Consider the following 15,963-nt stretch of genomic DNA (forward strand, 5'->3'; position numbering starts at 1 on the left):
ACTTCAAACTATAGTTATAGGAACCGGATTGAATTAGCCGGTTGGACTGGAAACCGGTGAACTGGACGTAAGTTTGATCTGATTAAGATTTTGGACCACAGAAGGAAAAGAACCAGTGTGAACCGGTTTGGACCGGTCGGTTTTAGTTAAATCCAGCGAACCGGTGGTTTTTATAACTGGACCGGTTCAATGTTTTTTAAAAAAATAACCCTAGCTAACCTAGCCCACGAAGAAGTGAATCCCAGCCTCCCTCCCTGTCCGTCGAGTTCGAAGAAGTGAAGAGGGCAAGAGGGTCTCTCTCTCTCTCTCTCTGACTTACAATCCCTGGCTCCGCTGCCTCGTCTCTCCGGCTCCTCTGCGTCTCCGTCGTTGCGTCGACGCCTCCGTTATTGGCTCGCCTGCCCTGCGTCGTCGCGTCTCTGTGCGTCCCTCGTTGTTGTCGTCGCGTCCTCGTCCGGCGTGGCTTGCCGTCGCTGCTGCCTCCCCCCTCGCCAGTTACTGCTTCGCCGTGACAGCTTGGTTTCTCTCTTCTCTGCCGCGTTCTGCAACTCGGTGCATCAGCTATCAGGTATTTTTTTTTTTAGTTATTCAGTTATTGAGTTACAAGTTGATTAAGTGAGTGATTGATTAATGATGTTGCTGTGAATGGTGGATTGCTGTTTTTTTATGATGATTGGTGTTTATGGTTATTTTTGTTGCTGTCATTGTGCTGTTCTGTTGCTGTTAATTTTCAATTTATAGGAAAATTAAGGAGAGTAAGATTGTGACATTGCCATTTTAGTTGTTAGAAAGAATGGTTTGAGCATTTGAAGTGGTGTTTGTTCAGTTAATGAGAATTGAGAGGAGAGGATTTTAAGTAAGTTTGAGTTGAAATTATGGAAATTGTGGATCGAAAACATTTTAGCAGAAAATGAAGTAGGTACGCATTTGGAATGCAAATTAGGATTGAATGAAGAATGTGATTTGGAATGCAAGGTAAGATTAAATGAAGAGTAATGATTGTTCATCTCCTCTTGCAGGGGATCTTAGATTGTTCCATTTTTGTTGTAAGGTGACAAATATGGTAGGATGTAGAGGAGATATCATCGGCTCGGCTAACTGCTCACTAAAGAACTTGCTGAACAAAAATTACACAAATAGAGACCAGTTGCAGGCCAATCGTGGACTTCCAAAAAATCATGCCCACCATATTTTTTCTACACTAGATCTGGACCACATGAATCTTTTAATATTAATCTCTATGGTCATAAATATCAGAAGATTAGTATTCCATGAAAGTACAGTGGTATACTTGCTAAGCTTCCTAATTTATATTGTTGGATAGGAGATAGATTATGTGAATTTCTAATAGCTGCTGATTTTATATTGCCGTTCCACATGTTTTAGATGAATAAAGATACCCAGACTTTGAAATTATTCTTTGGATATAGTTCATAGATTATTATTTGTGTCAAATTAAGATACTATTGTAGATCTGTAGTAGTGCTAACTAATTTTATGTCTATCTTTTGTATTAGTTTATTTTGGGATTTGAGACTTGATTCTTCATAAAATGTTAAAATATTAGTAAAGATATGTATTTCAAATTTTAATTTTAAGTTTTTGACTATTTTATATTTTTTATTTACGTAGGATTGGTTTTACCAATTCAACCAATGACTTATCGGTTGAACCAATAAACCAGTAAACCAATAGTCTGATCGATCCGATTACCGGTTTGGTTCTTACAACTATGTTTCGAACCATTTGTCACGTTCTTTTTCGTCTCAATAGACCAAATCACATGCTCACAAGACGAATTCATCGTCGTGGTCCTGCGATTCTGTCTTTACAACAACCACAATGCCTTTCTCTTCTCCACCGAACCTTCTCCCTGTGGTCCATGAAGAAGGATCCCGACCTCGAATCTGCGCTCTCCCGCAACCGCCGTTGGATTGTCAACAACCAGATCAAGAACATCATCCTCCGCCATCCAAACCAAGAGATCCCCATTGCATCCCTTCAGAAGAAGTTCAAAACCCTTGACCTCAAAGGCAAAGCCCTCAACTGGCTCCACAAGTACCCTTCCTGCTTCAATGTTACTTTCACCGGTGAGGAACACTGCTGTCACCTCTCCAAGCGCATGATGAGCCTCGTCGAAGAGGAGGAATCTGTTAGGGAGTCTCAAGAAAATGCTTTTGTTTGCAGGTTAGCAAAATTACTTATGATGAGTGTCAACAAGAGGATTAATGTTCTGAAAATCAACGAGCTGAAAAGGAATTTAGGGTTTCCCGATGATTATATAATTAGGATTGTTGCAAAGTACCCGAATTTGTTCCGTGTTGTTAACGAGGGCGGGAGGAAGAGCTCTATGGAGATTGAATTGGTTCACTGGGACCCTCAATTTGCTGTATCCACAGTGGAGACTGCGGCCAGTAGGAGCGGCAATATAAGGCCAACGTTCTCGTGTTCTTTGCCTTTCAGTTGGGTGAAATCATGGGAGAGATTTCGTGAATTCGATTTGGTTCCTTACTTTTCGCCTTACGTGGACCCCAGGGAATTGGTGGAAGGGTCGAAAGAGATGGAGAAGAGGAATGTGGGATTGGTACATGAGGTGTTGTCTTTGACTCTTTGGAAGAAAGCCTCAATAGTGAAGTTGGGTCATTTTAGGAGGGAGTTTGCTTTGCCTGATAGGTTGAATGTGTTGTTGCTCAAGCACCCTGGGATTTTCTATGTTTCCAACAAGTATCAGATTTACACAGTTCTTCTTAGGGAGGCGTATGTTGGGTCTAAACTTGTCGAAAAGGATCCTCTGGTTGTTGTGAAGGAGAAATTTGGGGAACTGATGCAGGAGGGCCTTCATGAGTACAATCAGAGGCGGCGCCACATAAATATGGAGAAGAGGAGGAAGAAAGGTGTTCCTTTGGCTAGAGTAGATGAAGTAAAGTGTAGGAGGAGGAGAAGTGAAAATGCTGACTCAGATGATGATGAGGATGGAGACAATAAGCTGGGAGGTTTGTTTGACCCAGAGGAAAGGAAACGGTTTTATAAAGTTCTGTTTGATGATGATACTTCATGAAATTCTGAGACGGTGTGAGTGTGATAGTCTAGTTTGCGTTTGGTTTATATAAATTTGATATTAACCCTTGAAGGGTTGGAATTGAATCAAGCCAGCTCATGAGCCAGCTCGAGCTCGACTCGTTAATAGCTCGATAAGCTAAACTCGTGAGCTGGTGAGCCAAGCTTGAGCCTGGAATTGAGCTCATAAATTAAATGAGTCGAGTTTGAGCTTGGATAAGCTCAGCTCATTAGCTCGTAAGCTGGTTCGATTATATATATATATATCTACCCTAAGCATTTTTCTTACTTAGCTCCATTGCCATATAAAGGCGAGCAGCCCTTATAGCATAGCTAACCGTTAACTTATAGCCTAGCCGCCGTGCCCTTTTTTGATTTGATGAACCGGCCGTGATAAATAGCCCGGTCGTCCGTTCTACAGCCGCCCGAAAAGGAACTGCAGTGATCTTGAATAGGGATCCTACAGCGATAGATAGAATCCCCATATAAATACCACTAGATTGAGCACCAGTGATTTCATATCCGGTCAAAATATTGGCTAATTGATCGAAGTGGGTAGCTCCAGTAGACCCATAGATCATGGAACAAATATATATATATATATATATATATATATGATCTTAATTATTTAAAATTTTATATTTATCTTTTATAGATAATTTTGATGTAGGACATAAATAAAAAATTTACAATTTATTGATAGATAAACAATATATAAAATTGATCTTTTTAAATATTTTTAAAATATATAAATTATAATTTATTGATATAGAATTATAGATTATGTTCTTATTATTTGAGTCAGCTCGTGAGCTTTTGATGAGCCGAGCTTGAGCTTAAGAAATAGGCTCGATTGTTAATGAGTCGAGCCGTGAGCCAAGCTCAATTTTGTGAGCCGAGCTTGAGCTTGGTCTAGCTCGGCTCACTTCCAGTCCTAATTTATTTTATCCTTCCCTCCCTGCTACGTATGCATACATACACAAGGTCGCCCATATGGATTGAACTTTTTTTTTTGGTTTGATATGGTGCCTTAAATTGGCGATTTGACTTTTGGAACTGGTTTTCTGAATTAAATTTTGGTTTGGCTGGGTTGTTTTTACTTTATGCCTCATTGCTGATGATTCAACGGCATGTGTAAGCTGTACTTTGTATATACTAGAAGAGAGACTGAGCGCATAGTCCAGTTAAAACATACATAACTCTAAGATACCTGCGTCCCTTCTCTTCATAGTTGCTGTTGAGTTAAAAAAGAAAACCTTATCTTCCGATATTCTTTGTTATTTTCTTTGGATAATGGTCAATGGTGATTGCCCAATGATGCACAATTCAAAATGTATTGAGCGGTTTTGTTGTGGTGTTAAGTTCATCACTTGCCTTCCACCATCTCTCTCTTTCTAGCTCTTGCTCGCTCACTTGCTCACTCACACTCACTTAATCCTATTCTGTTTTGGGGGGGGGGGGAGGGGGTGTGCGCACGCATATGCCGCACGTGTGTATAAATATATATATGAATTATTATGTATCTTCCAGATGGTGCTTGAAGGCTATGAATGAAACCGGTTATTTGTAGGTATTAAACCTCAGGGCTGTGTATTCACTTTTTCTGGTTAATTGGCTGTATAATTGAAGGTTCCGTTCTGCTAGCTATCTCTTTGATATTGATTTCATTTCTTGTTACTTTGCAAGGACAGTATTTATTATTATTATTATTGTTGTTGTTATTGTTGTTGTTGTTGAGTTTCGAAAGTGATGTGCGTGTCTATCCTTCTATTTTACACTTCATTTTTTATATTGACATTGTTTGTCCTCCTGCCCAGTGACAGAACAAACAACAAACTGACTACTGAATGGTTTCATGGCTTTGTTTATAACTGGATGTGAACCACCACCACCTTTGTCTGCATCGTCATCATATCCTTACTGCTGGTTGTAAATTGTGCACAAAGGATGTGGATAAAGCTTGCTGCAAAAGCTGTATATGAATTTGCTTTTGGCCATGAAATCCTAGGGTTGTGTTCTATTTTTATCTCACCTCCCAACCACCCGAAAATTAACTGGGTGCAAAATCATTTTCCTTTAAAGAGCTTTCATGAGAACAGATTATCAGAAAATTGTGCATTGCTCTTATGACTCTTATTTTTCTTTACTCTGACCTGATCATCATGGCTGGATGCATTGTTTTGTTCTTTTTTTGGAACTGCTCATTTGCATAGTTATTAGTCCTTTTTTTGCCATGGCCTTATGCTTATACAGTCAATATTCCATAACATTAGCTTGTTTATCGAATATGCTTATACCACATTTGTGAATTAGTGGTTTATGTTGTGTGGATGCTTAAATAAGCAATAGTTTCAAACTTGGACTACTATTGAGTAATTCAGATGCATCAGCTATAGTTTCAGTTTGATTTAAGTGTTTATTGGTGAGTATATCTACATGTCTCATTTATTTGTTCTTCTAAAAACGTAAAAGCTATATTTTGTCCAGATGTAATACTTGATGCATCTTTTAAATAACAAAATTTTCCATCATTCTACCCGATGTAATAACCACTTTTTGATGTGCCCAGTGATGTAATATTTGGACATGATGCAAAGCCTCTCCATCCCTTTCCTCTGTTCCAACTTCCATCATTAAGTAAGCTGCTGCTTTTGTTGTGTTGTTCGTCTTCTTCTTCTTCTTCTTCTCCTTCTATTCCATCCTCTTCACTGTTACCACAACTTGCTATTATTATTATTATTATTATTATTATTATTATTATTATTGGCATCACAACTGGCAGTGGATAGAGATGGTGGAGGTTGAGGAGCTGTGTTCACCCACCTTGATGGATGTTGAGAGGCTTTTATGGATATTGGCAAAGTGCTAGTCACTGAAATCTGAGGGCATTGCTAGCATTCTCATTTAAAATAATTTTATTAGCTTGTTATTGTGTCATACTACTATTGTCATACTACTATTTTTTTTTCAAACTATTATTGTACTAGTTTGCTATTGGTCACATACAAACCAGTGATGGATTTCATTACTTTCCTTAATGGTGATACATCATTCATGTTCTCTGTCTCCCTTTGTATGTCATATAGCTATAGCCATTGAGGGATCTAATTTGACAAAGAAATTTAGGATTGCTTGAGTGCTCATTGTTCACATGTTCTATGATGTCTTCATTCTTCTTTTCTTTATTTATCTTTTTTTGTCTAAATCTTTCGCCATATGTTGTGTTTTTGTTTGCTTATTTAACTTCAAAAAGATCAAATGATTGAATTTTGCTAAAGGAACATTTGACCAAAAAGAAGTGCTTTATTCCCTAAGAAGTATTAAATGATTCTTGTGTAATTACTTGTACCTGCGCTTCATATGTTGTTTTGGTTTTCCAAAACATATAGGAAAATAGGAAAATAATTCTTGGTGTAAGTTTTTCAACTTCTAACTATCAGATTAAGTTTTGATTATCTACATATCCTGTTATTTTGCACTTGATTAATCTGTACTATATTAGGAATTTTTATAGAAACCAGGATAAAAATTTTGCACGTGTTTGGATAAGGCTTTTTTGTATCTGTTGTATTTTCTTGTTTTTATTTACTTTCTGGTTGATTATTCTGATAATCGTTTCGCATATATTTTGGTACACTTGGTCAATATATAAGCATGATGTCTTGCCTTTGTCATACAATTTGCCACATATCATGGAGTTAATTTCTGACCTGTCTCTCTCACTAAGGCATTGTTTATGTTTGATTCATCTGAATTGATGTGATGTTTGACATTCCAAATATTTCAATATCTCCTATTACCTTTTGATCTCTTCTTCCCTGGAATTGAAAAGCATGTTCCTGTGGTGACGTTAATGCTTTTGTTTTGGTATCTTCGTTGAGTTGTTCAAATCCTGGAAAAGGGTCAAGGGTCAAGGATGCTTGGTTCCAAGGGATGGTGAATTTGCATCATCATGTCTTGTTTTGAACTGTGTTCATGAGGAGATCTATTGTAGCAGACAAACAAGAGAAAGGGTCCCACAAAGTGAATTCAAACATGCCTTATCCTGTTACCTCCTCTATATAAAAAAGCATGTCCATGCATTCCTTTGTTTTGACGACCATCATAGACAAGTAAAATGTACAAGGAAATTGACAGATATAGTTTTGATATGTTTGACTAAGTAGATTGTCATGTACAATTGTAATTGATATACAGTATACACGTTGCTGCTTGTAATTTCTTGTGTCATTGAATTCTGTTGATATTTTACTTAACACACCTCCTTGATGGATTTGACTTTTCAAAGATTCAAAAGTTTAATCAATTAGCCTCCGAAAGGAGAAATCCCCTCTTTGTAAACCTCTCCTCGAAAGTGTGGTGTTGAAATGTGACACTTAAATGCGCATTTTTAGAGTTAATAATCAAATTCGTCTCTGAAAAATTAATCATTATTTAAATTAGTTTTTAAAAGATTTTTTTAGTCATATTAGTCCTTAAAAGATAAAATGTAAGTCAAATTGGTCATTTCGTTAGTTAGATGATAACGACATGATGACATGTCACGTTAAGTGTCACGTGACATGATAACGTGGTAGGTTAATACCACGTGTCACAAGATGATTGGTTGACATATCAAGTCAGTGACACCTAGCATGTCATATGTCATTTGTCATGTAAAAAGGTTATTTATAATCAAAATAGTCTTTATATAAATTTTTTTTATTTTTTTATAATATTAAATTTAAAGTATTTTTTGATGGTACTAATTTTAATATTGTTTTTTATACCTTAATAAATAAATTTTTTTACATAAAATAATAAAAATAATTAAATTATTATAAAATTATTTTGTCATTTGTATTTTAAATTTTGTATTTTCAAATTGTAATTTTTTATAGTGACATTTTTTTGTTTAAACGAGTTTATCAAATTATTGTTGATTATATATTTAAAAATTTAATATTTTAAGTTTATAATTTTTTTTTAAATAACTACTATAAAATATTAAAATATTTAAAATAACTACTATATTTATTTAGTGGAATCCAAAATATTAAAACTATATTTTGGATTTCACTAAATAAATATAGTAGTTATTTTAAATGTTTTAATCTTTTATATCTCACTCTATAAATATAGTAGTTATTTTAAAAAAATATATTAAAATATTAATATTCAACAAGTGATCCCACAAATCGATTTTTCAATTATCGAGTTCTACTATATATATTAAATAATAATAAAAATTACAATTTTAAAAAATGTAAAAGATTTAAAATTTAAAATAAATATTATATTATATAGTATGATTTAAAATAATTTTTAAATATATAATTAACAATAATTTGATAATATAAAATTTAAAATACAAATGACAAAATAACTTTATAATAATTTAAATTATTTTTATTATTTTATATAAAAAAAATTTATTTATTAAGAAATAATATTAAAATTAGTACTATAAAAAATATTTCAAATTTAATATTATAAAAAAAATAAAAAAATTTATATAAGAACTAATTTGATTAATTTTTAAAATTTTAAAGATGAAAATGATTTATGTCTAAACTTTTAAGGATTATTTTGATTATAAATAATTTTTTTACACGTCAAGTGACACGTAGCATGCTAGGTGTCACTGATTTGACATGTCAACCAATCATATTGTGACACATGGCATTAACCTGCCACGTCATCATGCTACATGGCACTTAACGTGACACGTCATCAGCTGTTATCATCTAACTAATAGAAGGATCAATTTAACTTACGTTTTATCTTTTAAGAATTAATATGACTAAAAAAATCTTTTAAGAACTAATTTAAAATTAACTCCACATTTTTATGTTCCTAACCATTCCCATATCACCTGCATGTCTGATGAAATAAGCTACACCCCAGCAGTGGTTTAATTGTAATGCAATTATTATTCTTATTATTTTAATAGGAGTATGGTAACAAATAAATGCGTGAGGAGTTATATCTTAGATAAATAAATATTTAAAAAAAATATTAATAAAATTTTTTAAGATAATAAATATAAATAAATTAGTTTAAATTAAAAATTTTTATCTTAATTATAGAAACTAATTTAAAATTATATGTTTATATTTATTATTTTAAAAAATTTTATTAATAATTTTTTATTTTTAAAGATTAGTCTATTCGAAGAATAAATTCTCATAGTTTAATTGTCACCTTATTCTTTGTATAACATTGAATTGTAATGGAATTATTGCTCAACAACAAAGTTCAATTTGGCCATCCCTATCTAGAATGGCATTTGATTTTAAATAAAATAATCTTTGGGGTAGTTGCATATGGGGTAGGAACAAAACAATAAATGCTAATGCTTGAATAACTAGAGGCTAGAGATGTATATGAGTCAGATGAAATTGAGTTTGTCTTGATTTAAATTTAACACTGAATCTATTTTTGAGATCTTTATCTAGTTTTAGACCCAGTAAAATTATACTACTTTTCGGTTATATTAAAATCGGGTCTAGATCAATAAAATCTCGATCTTAATAAATTTTATGTCAGAAAATTATGATGCACTTATTTATAAAGAAGAAAAAATATATTTGTTACTGTAAAATTGATATTCATATTTTGAATTTGAATTTGTCCATAAATTTTAATTTCGTATTTTTTTATTTATTTTTTAATTTATCAAGTATGATTAAAAACAAAATAATAATCTTATAATTAATATAACATAATATTAAAATTAATTTAAAATATATATACCTTTTTTTAGTCTCTTTAAAATATACATGAATTGAATAAAATTGAATTTATCTCGACTCAAATTTAACCTTAAATAATAACCAAATTTATTTTTAAAATTATTATCCAATTTTAAACCAAATAAAATCACACTAAATTAATCATCAAAACATTCACATCCGAGTCGAGCCATGTACACTTTTACCAGAGGCATTCTTGTCAAAATGATTGAAGAGCATGTGTCATGTGACAATATTTTCTTGGGCCATGCGTGAACTTGCCGTATAAAAAAGAATGCCCAAAACAACATAGAACGTATTTGATAATCAATATTTTAAGGGTGCTGATCAAAAGTTTACAGTGATAGAATATTATATTGGCGATTTATAAATTATTTGTTCATTGAAATTTTTCCGTTAGAAATCTTAAGGCAATGTTTAGCATAACTCGAAAAAGAAATATGTTGAAAATAATATAGCCATTATTATTTATCAATAAATTTTGAGTATATTACAATAATCTTTTTGCTATACAAATTTTAAAGAGAAAGAAAATTTTATATTAAAAGAAAAGTTTTGCGGGAAATGAAACAAGCATGTGGCTTTATAATCATTATTAGGACAAGAAGTTGACGCTTAAACTCTAAGTAATATTTAGAGTACAATTGTTCCAGAAATGCTTCATGTCTTCATCTTATTAATTTAAGGAATAACGTCTGAAGAGTGAAGAAGATGGAGCCTCAGTTTCTATGTTGAATAAAAGAAAAGAAACTATGGATTGGCATGGTAAGTGTTTTTGTCGAGTTACACTTTAAAATAATCTCTGAAATTAATGCCATACATTAAAATTGTCTCTGAATTTTTAATTGCATCAATTACGTCCTTGAAATTAACAAAAATATATCATAGTAGTCTTTGACCCATTTTTCATTAACGACGTGATGACATAACTTGATGACGTGGACTGTTAGTGACACGTGTTAATCCATGATTTCACCACATATAATGGTATGATAATGTGTTGACCGGTGACATGTGGTATGCGGATGTAGACGGTTGTGCCACGTGTCACAATGCTATTTGGCCACATATTTGTTTGTGCCACGTGTTGCAACAGTATTTGTTTACATGTCATCCGCTATGTCATCATTATAGATGCACTAAATTAGTCCCTCACTTTGTATTAAGTGATTCATTTTAGTCCTTAAAATTGAATGTCGTGTACCAAAATAGTCCCTTTACCAGTTTTTTCTTATTTTTTTAAAGTTTTTAATATCTTGGATGTATTTTCAATTCTATTTTTTCACATATCATTTAAATACAAGTGATTTTATAAAAAAATTTAAGATTTTAATTTTAATTATATAATTTTTTTATAATAATTTAACATTAGTAAATTTTGTAATATATAAGTATGTTATTATATAAAAAAGAATTATACGATTGATTTAGACACATTTTTTCATAAAAAAAAAATGTGTTTTTAACAAGAAATTAAGAATTAAAATATACATTTTTTTTCGGTTCTTATGAAATACACGTTTCTTTTGTGTGTAAATGGGCTAGACTGAAAGCACTTTAAGTACTTTCAGTATCATTTCTGACTTCTTCTGTCTAGACGAAAGAGGTCGGAGATGGTAGTGAGGGTGCTTGAAATGTCTTCATGTCAACTCCAAGACGGCGGTTAGGGGTATCCGCAAAAGAAAAAATATTTTATAAAAGTACTTGTATTTAAATAACATGTAAAAAAAAATAGAATTGAAATTAATGGATTTAAAGATATTGAAAATTTTGAATTTATAGAAAAAAGGAGAAAAAACTAGTGAATGGACTAGTTTAGTGCACGACATTCAATTTTAGGAACTAAAATGAGTCACTTAATGTAAAGTGAGGGACTAATTTAGTGCATCTATAATGATAACATAATGGATGACACATGAACGAATACTGTTATAATACGTGGCACAAACATACACGTGGCTAAATAGCATTGTAACACATGGTACAACCATCCACATCAGCATGTCACGTGTCATTGGCCAACACATAATCATATCATTACACGTGACTAAATCATAGAGTGACGCGTGTCACTAACAGTCTACATCATCAAACTATATCATTATGTCGTTAATAAAAAATGGGTCAAAAATTAACGTGATGCATTTTTTTCAATCTCAAAAATATAATTAGTGTAATTAAAATTTTAAAGACGATTTTAATTCACGGCATCAATCTCAAAAACCATTTTAGAGTTTAACTCATTTTTTCCTTGTATAAGTTTCCAATTAAGTAGATATTGGCTTTAACAATAAACTGTGGCTTTATATTCATCTTTTTCTTCTTCCAATTAACAAGGTCTTCAAAAAAGGGAAGACATACAACAATACATGTAGATGATCCGTCTATAAAAAATGCACCATATGCCTGCGGGATACATCTTTTGAAAAATATATTTAATAATGTGCATTGTAAATTTAATTAACATGTGTTTTAAGGATACGAGTTAAAATTATTAATTAAAAAAATTATTTATAAAAAATACAAAATTTAATTTTCAATGTATTTATTATTTGTTTATTAAAATAAAAATTAAAAATTTTTTACCTACTAATAGTAATCGTTCGTACTTTTTTTATTGGGATCTACACTATAAAAGTTTTTTTTTGATTCCTCAATCTAGGTCGTGTTCGATATGTGTTCAATGCGTGTAGGGGTGTTCATGGATCGGATTTGATTCATATATTTGCCGTATTTATTCGAATTCGATCCGAAAATTGCGGTTATGAATTCGATCTACAAGGTTATCGGATCGGATCGGATCTAATCCGCATACTAATAGGATCGGATCTGATCTGCATATTAATAGGATCAAATTGAAGATTTTGTGTAGGTATCCGCATATCCAATCCGCATTTCCGTGTATCCACAAAAATAAAGAAATAAATAAGTAAATTTGCTTTTTATGTTTTATTTCAACTAATAATTATCATACATGTTGTATTATTTTAATTTATTATTTAAAAAAGTATGTTTAATATTATTTTAAGAGTACACATATTTAAAAGAATAGAAAAAATGAATTTTATTGATATTTTTTTAATAAAAATAAGCTTTTTAAAATATTTTTTGTGTTTTGCGGATATATTCGATATCCGATCTGACCCGCAAATATGCAGATCGGATCCGATCCAACTTAAAAACTGCGGATATTGGATCCAATCCGATGATTTTAGTGCGGATCGGATCGAAATTTTGGCCATATCCAATCTGATCCGATCCGCGTTCACCCCTAAATGCGTATTCTATTTCTATAAACCATATTAATTATTAATTATTTTTCACTAATTAACTGTGAATTACACTTTAAACTTTTCATTAGTGATTTTTTTTGTTTATGTGTGGTGTAAACCCAGTAAAAATTAGCGAATAATTGATCAATAAATTAATTTTTAATAAAAAAATTAAAAATGTGAATTTTATAGTTTAATAAGATATAGTTAATTAAAATAAGAATTTTGACACTAATTTCAAAGAATTTGGCCCAAAATTGGGCCGAACAGGCCGAACCGAGCCTAAAATGGGCCCAAGGCCCAACCCATCAGCCCAATAACTTAAGAAGAGTCCATCTTCTTCCCCATTGAGCAAAGGATCGCTGAACAAGCCAAGGGAAGAGAGGAGAAGGTTCCAAACCCTTGATTCCACTTTAAATCACCATATCTTCTCACTCCAGACTCCGATCGCCGCATCGTTTGCGACCACGCATCTACAGCGCCGAGCTCTACAAACCCCGGTGCATAAATTGGTAAGAAACCTTCATTCTCATTCTCAGTCTCTCCTTTCCCAAAATTTTTGAAATTAAATAGAGTGGTGTTGAGATTTTGGCTCTTTGATGTTATAGGATCTAATTAGCTTGAGAAAAACGTTCAATCCTGCTTTTTTGGTACTTGGGTAAGGTGAGAATTCTAGAACTCTAGCTAATTCATTGATTTTGTGTGTTGGGTATTAAGTTTTGGATATATATATATATATATATATATATATATATATATATATATATATATATATATATATATATATATATATATATGCGAAAATGTGAATTAGGTGTGTATATATGTAAATTAGAGCAAGGTTGTAAACGTTGGAGACTTGGTGGAATTTGGATGTCATTGCTTTGGAGATTTTGGATCCTTGGGGCTGTGTTTGGTGCCTTTTGGTGGTGTTTCGGGTTATACATGAAAATCGGACAATGTATGGTTTTGGTTTCTCGTATTTAATATATAATGTCTTGTGAAAACTTAGGCTAGATGACCATAGGATAGGTTGGAACGCATGAGTATGTTGAATGCTTAGTGCCTTTGATAATAATGTTGTTATTCATTGAGTATTTGTTGGATGACTATTTCTTATGATGATACTAGGTTGTTAGCTGACGAGTTAATGATGGTGATATGAATAGATAAGAATGGGTGGTGGTATATTGGTAATTTTGTTGACATTGTTGAGAAATTAAGCATATGGTTGTTTAAAATTGAGGAATGGTTGTATATGGTAACTTGTGGTAGTTGTGATGTTGAAATTGGTATGTTGGGGGTGATGATTTATATATGGAATGCTGAGGTTGAGTTTGGTTTTTAAATGAAAATAGAGGTTGAGAATTTTGTGTAAATTTGATTTTTTGCCAAATTTTGGCGAGCCATAACTCGGTTTCCAGAGCCCCAAATTGTTTCAAACCTGTTTTATATGAAAATTGAGTCCGTAAAGTTTACACCGTTCGAAGAATGGATGAAAATGTTTTAAAATGAGAAAGTTATGCGCGTCAGAAGTTCGGTATGTAAAATTAAAATTCTGCAGACTTAACCATTTTTTTTATTAAACTGCAGTGCATGCGTACGCATACCCCTCCATACGCGAAGGGTCGTTTTTGTTTGGCATGCATGCGTACGCAGATGAGGAAATGCGTACGCATCATGGGCAAAAAGAGACTCTTGCGTACGCGGGCCTGGGGGCTTCATACGCGGACGTTTGCTTCTGTCTAGCGTGCATGCGTACGCGGACGAGGTAATGTGTACGTGTGATGGGCAAAACTGCACTCTCACGCGTACGCTTGGCCCACGTGTACGTGTGGCCCCTATTTCAGCAAACATGGATTTTTGTGTTTTAAAGCTTAATTTCAAACCTCTAAACCTCTAATTTCATTCTCTTAGCCCTAGATCTTAATAATATACCTAGTAATGAGAAGAAACTAGGAAGAGGTGGTAACTTGGAGATGAAGTAAGGTTGAAAAATGATGATTTAAATATGAAAAATACAGAGGACGGAGGTATATGTGATGCCATGGCTGTAAAGAATGATTGTGCAATTGTTATGAATGATTATTAATGTTTATTGGCTTATGCACTCAATCATCTGAGATACGAGTTTCTCTGGGTAAAGTACAGTGGCTTGCCACCACGTGTTCCAAGTTGAGACTCGATACTCTATTGACCCTATGACGTAAGGGTGACCGGACACTTATAAATTCTCAGGAATGGTACTCCCATTGAGCAAATATTATATATGAGAAAAAGTTATGCATAGACTCTTGGGGATGAGCGTCGGGGGACAGTCCAGGGTTTAACAGCCGGACTTGTCGGGTTGGCTTTATAACCAACAGATGAGACTCATCAGCCATAGGACAGACATGCATCTTGTGCATATTGTCTGAATTGCTTGCTTGCGCATTAATTGTGAATGTCTAAGTGATTATAATATGCTATTTGTTATATTTACTATCTGCCTTGTATTCTACCTGTGTTTGTCATTATTTGCTTCTTTGCAATTTCACCAGAGATGGAGGAAAGGAGAAAAGGTGGAGAGATTTAGTGTTCTAGTTAAGTTTTAGTTAGGTTTAGGAATTCCTAGAAGACCACCCACTTATGGTTTCTGTTTTAGTTCTCTAAGTTTTATAATCTGAGCGTTAGCATTCTAGGATTGCCTCTAGCATTTCCAGGACCTTATATCTTATGTACGTGGAACCTTTACCATGCTGAGAACCCCGTTTCTCATCCCATACAGTATTGTTGTTTTTCAGATGCAGGTTGAGAGGCACCTCGCTAGGCGTCTGGAGTTTCTGCAGCGAAGTGGATATTTTGGGACTTTATTTTTGATCTTTTGTTATATATGTATAGACTCTCCTCTTGTATTTATT

The 15,963-nt window shown here is 33.0% G+C and overlaps 1 protein-coding gene across 2 annotated transcripts; it reads left to right on the forward strand.

The window, feature by feature from the left end:
* Positions 1 to 224: 224 nt before the first annotated feature.
* Positions 225 to 7,313, forward strand: LOC107627336 (protein WHAT'S THIS FACTOR 1 homolog, chloroplastic-like). 2 transcript variants are annotated; one of them, XM_021119044.2, is made up of 3 exons: positions 225 to 568; positions 1,633 to 3,072; positions 4,875 to 7,313. In XM_021119044.2, the coding sequence occupies exon 2, from the start codon at positions 1,733 to 1,735 to the stop codon at positions 3,056 to 3,058; it is 1,326 nt and encodes a 441-aa protein (XP_020974703.1). In that variant the 5' UTR covers positions 225 to 568; positions 1,633 to 1,732; the 3' UTR covers positions 3,059 to 3,072; positions 4,875 to 7,313. The 2 variants fall into 2 exon arrangements, with proteins under 2 accessions (XP_020974703.1, XP_088357383.1); XM_088501257.1 differs by having other exon boundaries at positions 1,633 to 7,313.
* The last annotated feature ends 8,650 nt before the right edge of the window (positions 7,314 to 15,963 follow it).

This window comes from Arachis ipaensis, chromosome B1, assembly GCF_059453495.1.
Source record: "Arachis ipaensis isolate K30076 ecotype BB chromosome B1, ASM5945349v1, whole genome shotgun sequence".
Lineage (NCBI taxonomy): Eukaryota > Viridiplantae > Streptophyta > Magnoliopsida > Fabales > Fabaceae > Arachis > Arachis ipaensis.